Below are 12729 nucleotides of genomic sequence, written 5' to 3' on the forward strand. Positions count from 1 at the left end.
CCTCTCTCTGTCAGATGTCAGTGATGTTGCTGATGTCATCAGAGACACCTGCATGGGAACAAAAGGAGCTCTGTCTTCTTCAGCCCGTTTTACATTTCTGTTCGGGTGGCCGTGTCAGGACAATTAGTACCCGTGAAGTGGTGATGCATTAATGGAGGTGTTCGGTGTATGATACACAAGATCAAGTGAGAGTGGAAAATGTGTTACAAGTTGTATTACGATCTTGGCGGGAGTGTGTTTCTATGACTGTAATACTTGTAATGACAGTATGTGGCTGGGTTTACATGAAGTATTTTATTCCACAATTATAAGCAGGCTAACTAGCCCCATCAGAAAAATGCCTCCACAGAAATGTAACCACAGAAATATTTAACTAAATGTAATTTTGTTATGGAAGGGGTATTTTATTTTTTATATTAGTCTCCAATTTGTCATTTTAACACTCCTAAAGAGTTCATATCACTGGGATGTTTGGATAGAATACATCGTTTAGAGTATAACATTGTCCAAAATACATCGGAATTCAAATTGAATATATTTTTAATAAAAATGTGATACTTATTTGATACTTACAATACATTAAGTCATAATTGTCACTTATTTTGCTTAGAAGAAAAAGTCATACTGTAGCAAACATTAACTACTAGTCATACTGTAGCAAGTGACTATTAAGTGTTTTAGCATAGCTGAAATAAGGCATAAAGCACTCCTGTCTTGAAAGTTATTATTCCTTGATGAATTCATCAGCCTCGCCTTGACGTCTCCTTTCACTTCAGAGGAGACTGAACTTTATAATCCACTGGCAGGGTTCAGAGGTCAACAGCAGAGGGGACCAGAGGGCAGTGAAAATCACTCTCTCCCTGGAAAAATGTCTGACATCCAATTTTCAACTTGATTTATCAGTGCAAAGCTAAAATTGATAGTGTGTCATTATTGGGCAGAGAGCTGTCTTGGAAAGCTGTATCAAAGCCTCCTCATTTTGATTTAGCACGGCGGATCAATACAACCCTATACTGTTTCAATTTGAGGAGTATTGATTTTCTTACGCCGACTCAATACGGGGGACATTCATCATCAGCCAAGCATATACTATGATCTCGCAGGCCTCCATAGGGTCTGATCTGTTTATGCCTCACTCAGGTCACATGACTGCAAAGCTTCCCAGCCACAAGGAGAATATCTCTTTGTCACCGCTGTAGTGTTATGTGTCTGAAATACAATCACTCACACCATTCGCCACAATGAACACAACAGTGTGACAGGGGAAGGGGGTTAGCGTTGCTGCTAATAATCTGCAGATGTTTGTTATGCAGCCTGTATACTGCTTATGGCCTGCCACATCTATTGCTGCTCAAAAGACCTGCCTAGCCAGGTGGCTTCATCATTCTGAATGCCTTGAAAAAATGGAACAAATTCATGCTAAAAAAAAGAGGTAGGAAAAATGCTTAAACATAAACATAAGCAATCACTGTTTTTCTGCTCCTTGTATTAGAGGAATTGTGTTTATAATATACAGAATTCTAAGAAAATGATCAATATCCTATAGCATGTCTCCAGGCAGAACTTATGGGTAAAAGGGAAAGCAATTTTAGTACATAGGGTGAAAACAAACACTAACAACTGAAGACACACACACACACACACACACACACACACACACACACACACACACACACACACACACACACACACACTCCATGGGCAGTCACAAATAACAGACAGCTACCTCAAAATGCTTGAGGGCTTTATATTTTACAAGAGCAGCATAAATGGGAAAGTTAATGTAGCATTGAATAAGACTAAGCCGCTGAACTGCAACACTGCCTTGAGCTTGAGAGCATATTGCATCATTTTTCTTCCCCAGCAGGTTACCATTAAATTAGAATTTGTTGGAAGTTTTGTGGTATCATTTACAATGCACCCACGCTCAATAATCTTTTGTCTCAATGCAAATGCTACGCCTCTGCGAAGGTTTCCATAAATATTTGAATAAGGGCTCAGAATCCAATCCAGTATATTTTGTCATGGTTACTTCAGCTAATGTTTAGTCCGTTTTATGAGTACCTACACTAAACTCAAAGCAGTATATTCTCAGACACAATTCAAATAATCAGAAATGTATTATGTAATAATATTAATAGCACATAACTGATCAGATAACAAAATATGATTGGATATCATCGGCCCTATCAGAGACATGGTGTTTGTTGCTGCTGCGTCAGCCCCATGATATAGAATTATCAAGTCTAAAATGGTTAAATCTAGCGTATCACACAGCATGTAGAGAAATAGCACAGCTTAAATGACTCCCAGACTGATCAAATGACTCCATGAAAAGGGAAACCCTAAACATATCCATGCATGATGTGTTGTTTTGAATGGCAAATCTTTGAACAGATACTGCAAATGTAAGCAGCACAATATAACTAAAAATGAATTACACACCAGTTTATATATTTTAGCAAACAATGTTTAAGACATAAAACAAGTCCAGTTCTAGCCATCTGCATTATATTTTCATAATTTAATAAAGCCAAAGCTACCGTGTCAGCAAAGGAGGTAAAATTAGTTTTGGCAAATCAGCAGGAGCAGTTTCTCTAATCATGTATGACCGTCTTTCAAGCTCCTGGTCTTCATCATAATAGAGCTCCAAACTCAGTTTTTAAAGTATTTGGCTGAATATCAACACATTGCCTTTTGAAAAGAGTCAAGTATTAAGTATCACAATGTCATCCATATAAGGAGCAGTAAAGACCTCCCAGTTTTGCCTTTTGCCCTAATGGTATGCAATAGTATTTTCTATTGTAAAAATAATATATTAAATACTGTAAAGTCATCCGCACCATTATTGTATAGCGCATGTAGTATTTTTAGCACCAGAGCTATGACAACTCCCAATCCTAATCCTCGATTGAGAGTTATTTTTTAAGACCGTCTTTACTGAGAGCTTTGTATGTAGCAGAGTGGTTGGCGGCGAGGCAGGCAGTTATTTTAACAGGACCCATGGGGAAGGCTGCAACTACCACCAGGTGCTGTGTTGTGTGACTGAGAGGGTCAGTGGGAGCCTGGATAACACAGCAGAACCCCCCCACACACCCCGCAACTCCCTCCTCCTGCAATCGTCTTGTTCCACCCCAGCCTGACGGACCACAGGCCAATCAACTGTCCCCTGGGGATTAAGCCAGCAGAGTGTAATTGGGTTTGCTGACCCAATAGCTGACCCTATTGGATCCTGGGAAAATGATATTAACTGGTGGTCCTATCTCATTGCCGTCTCCTGTGGTGTGCAGGTAACTTTTGTCCTCTGGGCTCGACCTAGCATGGACCAGTGGTCGCGGCCAGAGGAGCGGGGAGGCGGGTGGGCGGTGGGGGAGCCCACAGCAACTGGCACGGGAATTAGTCACTCGCGGGCCAGCCACTGTCCCAACCCAGCACTCACTTGTCATATATTTGTCTGAGTGTGGTCTTTGCCGGCCCTAATGTGAGGTGTTTCCAGAGACATTATAATATGAAGGGGCAGTGGAAGGTGCATCATTAAACGCACGCAGACACACACACACACACACACACGCACGCACTCACGCACACGCACGCACCTCTGGGCCAGGTTCCCCCATGCACCATGCTTGTTGGTGAGATGTGTACCTCTGGGCCAGGTTCCCCCATGCACCATGCTTGTTGGTGAGGATGTTGACGATCTTCTGTTTTAGCTGGTTGGCCGTAACATGGTCTCTGTGTTTGGCAGCACTGATGAGGTGATCACAGATCCTCTCTTCTTCCTTTCTGTCTGCAGCATACTGGGCACAGTTGGACTGCATTGACATGAAGAGAATGGCAAAAGAGAATGGCAAAGAGAATTATATTGGACATTGTACTAATAACATTTGTAATTGTTTTACTTGCAAAAAGCCAGGGGAATATATATCCTCTAATGGCACATTTGTCACCCAGAGAAATGTTATGGCTTCATTCAACACACTTGAGTGCATAAAGATATCAGTGGACAGCTGAGAGATATATTTCAGTTCCCTTGGAGGAGTGCAGTAAATCATGGTGAGCCCATGAAGGTGGCCCAGTCTCTAACTGTGGACAGATGAGGTTCCCTGTATGCAGTGTGCTTTGGCGCTATTAGCAGGCAAAACATAATAATATTCTTAATTCATCCAGATATAATATAACCTTTCATGAAATACACTCCACTCCATGCATGTTGTGATTTAATTGCATGATTTCATGAGGTCATCCATAATAGTCAAATAGTGTTGTGATTAAATGTCCAAAGCAGGATGAAAGGGTAAGGAATATGCATTAAAATTACAAAAATGATATTGCATATATGGGCAATTCTACCGATTCGGTTCAAATTGCAGTCACACAATGAAAAACACATATTAAAAAACAATTAAGTATTCATACTTTTCACTGTAGTAATGTCATAGTATGGTCCAATTAATCACAATACATTAATTGAGATAATATAAAATTAAATATATAAAAAACCATCCTTTATGTGTCACTTCCTATTGGAAGGTGGCTGTCCCGACTCCCAACCTCTAACCACTAAATGTCAATTCATGAAAATTTACTTAAATTATTTGTCAATTTCCTAAAAAGAAAATGTAATACACCAATTTGATTTATTTTAGGGAAGTTGAAATAATGAAATTGATTTCGTAGATTTATTTTAAATTAAAAAACTTTATATAATAAATGCTGTCCCATGTTTTCATGTCACTACCGAAACAGAAAGAGTTTAAGTCAAAAGATGGAGCCTGGTTTAAGCCACACCCCCACACTCTTCACCAAGAAGTGACATAGACTTCATGTTCATCATGACCAAATGTATAGCTAGTTCACTTCAGTCTGAAATTAATGTCTTCCAAAGTCTGAAAATCAGTGTGTGGTTTTAAGGAGTCACTACCGAAACACATAATTTCTCATAAATTATAAACAATTTTTGTTTTTCTGCTAAATGTGATGTTTCTATCCATGTATATCAGTTCAAAGCCGTTTTTCTTAGCCATTTTTTGCCTAGCATTGTAGAGTTAAGATAAAAACTAGATAAAATTCTCACTAGCGAAAAAGTCACTACCGAAACAATTCGTCACTACGGCAGTGACAAATTGGATTTTTATGCTTTTTTAATGTACTTAATTCTAGTAGTTTAGTAGTAGCTTGAGCAAAGCATCTTATGAGTTCATATTTAGCAAAAATAAATAAATAGTGACATGATTGTTTCGGTAGTGACGAAATTGGATGTTATGCTTTTTAATGTACTTAATTCTAGTAATTCTAGTAGTATAGTAGTAGCTTGAGCAAATGTAAAGCATCTTATGAGTTAATATTTAGCTAAATAGTTAAGTGACTATGGCACCACATTGTAAAGACAATGCTGTGGTCACTACCGAAACAGTGCAGTCACTATTGAAACACTGGTTGTTTTGTCTAAAATCAAAGATAGTGAGTTATCAACCAATATTTTAAGATCATGATTGGTTAGGTGTATGTGTAATGCAAACTACAAATAATGCTGAAATCAATATAATCAACATTATGCATTTTACAAAGAATATTGCGTTTAGATTTTGATTACTCTCAATAATTCAACATAAAGAAAATCTTAACATATCAATTTAAATGTATTTAATTGTGGAACCACCTACATAAATTCTTAAAAATGGTCTGTACAGGGGGGAATTGAAAAAGAATAATTCAAATAAGTATCTTTATTCGAAAGTCTATGTTTCGGAAGTGACACATTTTGGGAGAGGAAAGATATTCCAATAAATTATTCAAATACAATTTGATAATTGAGTGTGCCTTTACTAAATATATTACTTAGATCTGGTGCAACATGAATATGGTCAATATTTCCAAAACAGCATACAAATTTCACACAATTTCCAACTGAATTTGAACCGAATCGGTAGAATGGCCCATATAGGAATTTGTGGATTGAATAATTGCATCTCTCTAAGTATTCCAGGTGGCTAAAAGTAATCTAGATGAGCACATCAGACTTCATCTCTGCTGCTAAAACAAGATTGTCTTACTATGCTGCCCTGGGGGAGATCCCCTGCTAATATTCAAAATCTAATTTGCTAACAGAAGCTGGAAGTTAATTGAATTTCCTTCCTTAAATTTGAATTCTGTCAGATAGTATACCTCAACATATTCTTCATATGGCAGATAACTCAATCTCTGCTTGTCATCTCACGTTACCATGTGATGCTCTGACAAAATATCAAACGTTATTTATCACTTTAAAGGATTTGAAGCTTCGCCCTGACACCAACTTAATTGTAAAAATGTCTTATCTGCCTCCCGAATCTTCCATCTTGAAGAGGGGGTAATAAAGTAGCGTCAGGCCTCGATGAAAAGTGTTGGCTGTCTGGAGTTGGCAGACAGAACGGATGAGGCCAGGTACAATCCCCCCCTTCTCCTGACATTGCATATCTAGCCGTCTCTTCCAGTTTATCTAGCAGGTCAAGGATCCTCAAGAACTGTATATCAAGCAGGTGTCTGAGGATGGCTGCTTTTCCCAGATAAGAAACTCATCACTCCTTACAAAGCTGCTAACATAGGTGGCGGAAGTGTGTGTGTGTCACTGAGAGTGTGTATGTGACACACACACACACACACACACACACACACACACACACCCCCAACTTCAAATGAACTATCGACAACACTTACTGTACTGTAGACATGTTCTTGATATCTGTCCTTAATGCTGATAAAAGGATGCATGTGTGTCACCTGCCTATTTCCCCAGAATGGCTTACTTTAAATTGCAGTACTTTGTTAGAAAGTGTCATGTTTTTGTTTGTTGAAGAAAACCCTTAGGATAAACTTAAAAGCTTAAATGATTAAAACAGTGGTGTACTTCATAGAGTGACACGGATGTGGTTATGCTGGAGATAAATACAGTCTCAGGAGGTCATTCCATAACTGGGTGGGCTTACAAGTAAATCCCAAGAACGCACTGACTGGAGTACCATTTCACTTACGATTATTAAAATCATTAGGACTCGGAGGGTAAGGAAGCTAATCCTCCACAAGGATAAGATTAGCCAGTAACACACAGTACAATTACAATTCATAACAGGATTCCCTTAGAGGACATGAGCACAGTGACGCAATATTACCATGCCAGATGTTACGATTGAATCCCTAGACGCTGCATTCAAGCAAAAAGGTGCTACATGTATGATGTTTGAACTTATACTTGTTTAATATTTCAGTTAATCATTGCAATCCTCTGTGCTCACTTCTAACACATTTTGAGATGGAATACAACACTGCATGAATTAACAGTACTGTACCTCAAACTCAGCATGTTTGTGGACATCTTCTGCCCGCTGTCTGTTCAGGATAAACTCAGCTTCATTGGCAACACGAACTATGTGGTCCTTCATAGCATGGCAGAGCAGCCTTTAATAGTACAGAAACAATTGAATGCAACAGATTACATGATTGTCACATTATGCATGATATACTGTATTAGTCAAAGGGTATTATAAGATATTTATTAGCTCCCATCTATAGTACCATCACAGTACCACTAAGCAAAGCATCTATACTGTGGTGTGTAAGGCTAATGCAACATTGTGGCACCTAGGAGAGGAGACGAGTAATCAGCATCATTTGTCTGTATTATGCAGCAAGGCTGTAGGTCAGTGACAGATCCTTCTGTAGCATTAAGGAGGGAATGGGGTGTCATTAGGGCACTGAAGCACGTCTGGCACATGCCTGATTGACTGTGGATCGCTCTCCGCTGACCAGAACATCCACCCAGCCCCCATATTGCTGACAACTCAGGCCATAGACCACATCTTCCATGGCTGATTCCGGGGGCCCATGCCCATACTTACATTTAAATTCCAATCTCTTTAATAATTGAATACACCCTGGCTATTGTGTGGAGATTATATGCCATTTTACACATCATTAGGCCAGCTTTGTTTTAATTAAAGAGGCTCTGTTCCTCTCCAGTGCTTGATACAGACTGTAATTTCCCTTATGTCCCAAGGAGAGGCAGTAATCCCGACGCTGCAATCATCAGCTGCTACAGCCTTTAACTGTTGACAAGCAGTCATTTATAGATAGACCTTCACAGCTAGAAAAGAAAGTCTAGAAACACTGAGGATTTGAAACCAACAGAGTAGCCAAGCTGAGGTGCCGTTTGCAGTGGGAACAATTGCTCACCAATTTACAGCTTTGTGTATAAAAAAATGTGAAATCCCACCCACAGTACTAATAGAAAATAGACTTGAATTCAATTAAATTGAATAGAATAGAATTAATAAATATATCCTATGCCCTAATAGAGCGTCGCAGTCCCGCCCCCTTTCATGACGACGCCAGGCCCAGGAAATGAATCCCAATGCATTTTTTCCATAGACATTTCAAAAAGTATTTATTTAAAGACCTTTTAAGCGTCGTACGAAGCCAACTCGAGTCGTGACAACAAACACAATATTTTGGACCAAACAAAAAATTACAAAGAAGAAAAACAAAAAAAAAAGTGCCTGCCGTTTATTTCTACTTTCTAATTCTTTGTTTTTATTGTCATGATTTGTCACGACAAGAGTTGTCTTTGTCCGTGGCGTAAACGTCTTTAAATAAATACTTTCTGAAAAGACTATGAGGAAAATTAACGGGATTTCTTTTCCGGGTCTCTCGAGGGGGCGGGACTGCGACGGGACTGTAAATACCATTTGTAAATACCATTTCTATTTTGCATAACTTGCAGCTGTCTGTCTGTCTGTCTGTCACTTTGGTATCAAGCAAATATTTTGAAAAGTACTAGATTGCCTTGGACTGCTGTGCGTTTGCACATTCATACTCCATGGACGGATAAACCCTACTGATATTGGTGACATCATGGTCTTCGCATACAAGATATGGCCAAATCTAAAGGGAGGATTGCCTACATAAAACAAAAATCTTGTTGACACAAATCTTGTGGGGGATAAGATTGTCTAAAAGGGGGCATAGCAGTGTGCGTAACCGTCACCTATAAAAAATGGGGTATAATTATATTTGAAATAAACGTAGGCTACTGCACTGTAATGACATTTGCTGAATGTCTTGGGGCAAGGAAGACTGAGTTTAATTTTACACATACATTGACGGTTATCCTCAACAGCCCAAATGTCACACCTTGTGGGGTGTCATTGCACTTTGCTCTGAGTCACCGACTCGCCAGTTGAACCCTCAGGCCAATGCCAACGCCTGCTTCTGCTGCTGATTTGCCAGTTGGCCTTAGTTGGAACATGCCCAGTTTGAGTTTATCAAATGTTTATTATGCTAGTCTACACCATTATGATGAAATCTTATTTTATTGTAGAAATAAAACATTTCCCAAAAGGGACTGTAGCAGTGACCATCGCTCTGCAGACTAGACAGACAGACAGAGAGGCTAGCGAGTGTTTCCTACACCACTCCCCATAGAGTCCCCCGTTGTCCCGCCTCCCCGTTCCTATACTACTAGTAGGAACCGCGACGTCTCTAGCTAACTTGAGCCACCAGAGACACCACCGAGTTGCCGTTTCGAACGTTGCGATACATAGACATAGACAGATCACACAATACATTGGCAATATTACACAACTCCTCTCTTACTGGGAGGAAAATATAATAGGCTTTGCACTTTACTGCACCCATTTCATAGTTTGAGATGGTGATTTCCTGTTAATGATGACAATGTTATGTCAGTTCAAACAAACCACTTAGGCCACGTGGGTTGTAAGGAACTAGGACATATAGGGCTCCATTTTCATCTGATCTTTCAAAATACACTGTTTTGGGATTTAGCAGTGGGGAAGGGGTGTTCCCCCACTAAAGTATTTTGGTTAAATGTCTAAATCCCTAAAACACCTCCGTTACCCGTTATATTATGCATAGGTGTGGTTTGGGCGACAATAATTAAACCAATCACCAGTCCACGTACCATTGCCTTTAAGAGATCCCTTATCCGTTGCCCGTTGCAATATTGGTTATAGCTATAACCAATAGCCTTACAGTCTATAGCCCATGGAAGAGTGTTGCGTTGCTGCCTTGAAGTCTCACTTGTGCTAGACTCAGAGCCCAAGAATTATGAGCCTAAATTGTGGATCAGTATTCCTGATTGTGAAATTGTGTGAAATTGACAAATAAAAATAAAGTTGAAACAACGTAGTGCTGACTGCTGGGCGGCTCATCTGTCTTCATTCTTAAAGCTGTTTGTGAAAACATTTGAGGTGGGAAATCGGAAATGTAGTAACATCTTGATTCATATTGATTGATCAGCACTGCCTAGTTTGACAGTTTGATCTGAGATTTATGAACCTATGGTGTGTTGCACTGTACGGACCTGCAGACTGTCAGTCATCGTATGAAACACGCCCCATGCAAGATAAACACTTGTGATTGGCCCAAGAGAGGTCGCCTGGAAATCTGTCTGAATGGGGGCCAAATGCATCTGCCAGAGCAAATAAAAAGAATTTGCTGTCAGATTCTTCTGGTTCCGAGGCTTGTACTGTCAGTAAAAAAAATGTAACATGTATGAAGATACTATACTTGAGAGCCTGAGAGGGCAACACACTGGTGCATGCTGATGTTCTCTTCTGCAATAAAATGTGCAGCTGAAGAAAAGGCGACGTCCCAGAGGCATGCATCTGTTGGTGTTTCAAAATGCTCAGTGTTTCTGAAAAACCTTTTAGGCTGAGAGCCTCATGGTATTAATCAGTTTCAAAACATTTGTGTTATCGGTTTCCACTGCTTTTGGGGTAACTTTTGTTTTGTTGCTATCTCCTGTAGGCTAATCATTTTATAATAATAAGCGACCGCAGATTACTATGAAAACCGGCAAAACCCGTCCGTCACTCCTGCACTAGTGCACTCACACATATATGGTTGTCGAGTCCATCATGCCTCGTGACATTACACGCTCCATACAGGCTGTCTCCATATATGAAGATTGCCTCACGACGCCTCGTGACACACTCCTGAAGGTTGTCAGTCCGTCACGCCTCGTGACACACTTGTGGTTTCTGTGACGTGAGATGAACCAACACATTGATCTCTATATGTGGAGCTGACTATCATCAGCTGGATCTCCATATATGAAGATCACAACACTGACCTCATCAAACCCTGGATAGCCATACAATATGGTTTGACATACTAGATCTGAATATATGGAGTCGGCCGGTAACTCTACATCTATCTGACCTCACTGACACTAACCTCGCGTCACCAGGCTTTCCACCTCGGAGGAAAGCCTGGTCTGTGAACCGGTCTGGAGCGGATGGTAATTTACGTCATGTTGTAGTCTTGTTTTGTAGTCATCAGGCAGGAAACCACAAGGCGGAATAAGAATTCCGCCATTCACATTACTGGTTCTGTCTTGTGGTTTCCTGTCAGATGACTACAAATCATTGACTACAACATGACGAAAGTTACCATCCGCTCCCGACCGGATCATAAACACGAAATGGAATGTTGCCCAGGCTACATTGACACCAGATTAATAGTTTAATCTATTAATCTGTTGTTTCAGCTTCTCGCCCTCAAGCGCCTTACTGGTAATAATAATAATAATATACTGCATCAGTAATCAGATCTCGATTTTCTGGAGGGGATGGTCTTTTGATATCCCCCCTCTGTTCTGGTCATTTGTTTTATTTTTCATTTTTCATTCCTGGTTCTGATAAGACTGAATTAAATACATCCATTCCCTTTAGGGAAATTTAGACCTGATCTGATATATTTGATATTTATGTTTGATAATGTATGTTCACTACATTATCCCTGGCATCCCAAAGTTTTCCAAAATTTGTGGGAAAAGAAAAATAGCAGATTTAAAATGAATGTGAACTAGTTGTTGAATTAATAAATAGGGCTTAAGCTTAAGTGGTTAAGAAAACAAACCCTGGCATTAATAATCAGGATCTGACTATTATTCACCCACTGAACTGGCCACTTTTAGCCTGTTTGAAAGCTGTTATGGTTCTAATAAATAGCAATGTTATGTAGCAGAGGTATAGAGCAGGGGTTCTCAACATGTTTGGCTGGGGACCTTTGCTTTGGCCATGTCTCGCGACCCCACTCCCCACCCCCAATACAAACTGACTGAAAAAATAACCTTAATAATAGAGAAAATATATCATAAATGAATACTGAGTTTATGCATGTACTACTGTATGTGTACATTGTTTAGCCTACAGTATATGTAAACTCTTCATTTCCATCCCCCCCCCCCCCCCCCCCCCCCCCCCCGAGGGGTCCCGACCCACGGGTTGAGAACCCATAGAGCACACCATATGCCCCTATTGTTTTGTGTACAGTATATAATGCCATTCATGTGTATGTCAACGAGTCATTAGAACCTTGTAGGGAGATAGGGCAGAGTATAACTTGGGCTTTGATCAGTGTTTCATACGATGACTAGAACCTTTCTAATTCTAGAACTGTCTAGTTAAATTGAGCAGATTTGTGTGTTTGTTGAAGTGCTGGATCTGCCAGCAGCACCCTGCCTGGACATCACTGTGTGGCTGATCAAAGCTCAATTTAGACTCCAACGCACAACGCTGCTGCTTTCTGACAACAGCCGACCTACAAGACCTACGCATCTGCGACATGTTGTGAGCTATCGGCTATTTCCGGCACACAACGCCATCATGCTACACAGTCTGAATTGGGACTAAGGCCAGCAGGGGACAGACTGGGTTCTGGCTGGGCTAA

At 40.2% G+C, this 12729-nt stretch overlaps 1 protein-coding gene across 1 annotated transcript in view; it reads right to left on the reverse strand.

Annotated features, from left to right (window-relative positions):
* The window catches only part of nbeab (neurobeachin b), a gene marked incomplete at its 5' end in the record, with an annotated part of 240535 nt that overhangs the window by 103356 nt on the left and 124450 nt on the right, over positions 1-12729 (reverse strand). The window contains 2 exon segments of the mRNA XM_080772482.1: positions 3646-3812; positions 7326-7434. Of these exon segments, the coding sequence (XP_080628608.1) occupies positions 3646-3812; positions 7326-7434 (276 nt within the window).

This window comes from Protomyctophum bolini (assembly GCF_963924005.1).
Source record: "Protomyctophum bolini genome assembly, chromosome: 9".
Lineage (NCBI taxonomy): Eukaryota > Metazoa > Chordata > Actinopteri > Myctophiformes > Myctophidae > Protomyctophum > Protomyctophum bolini.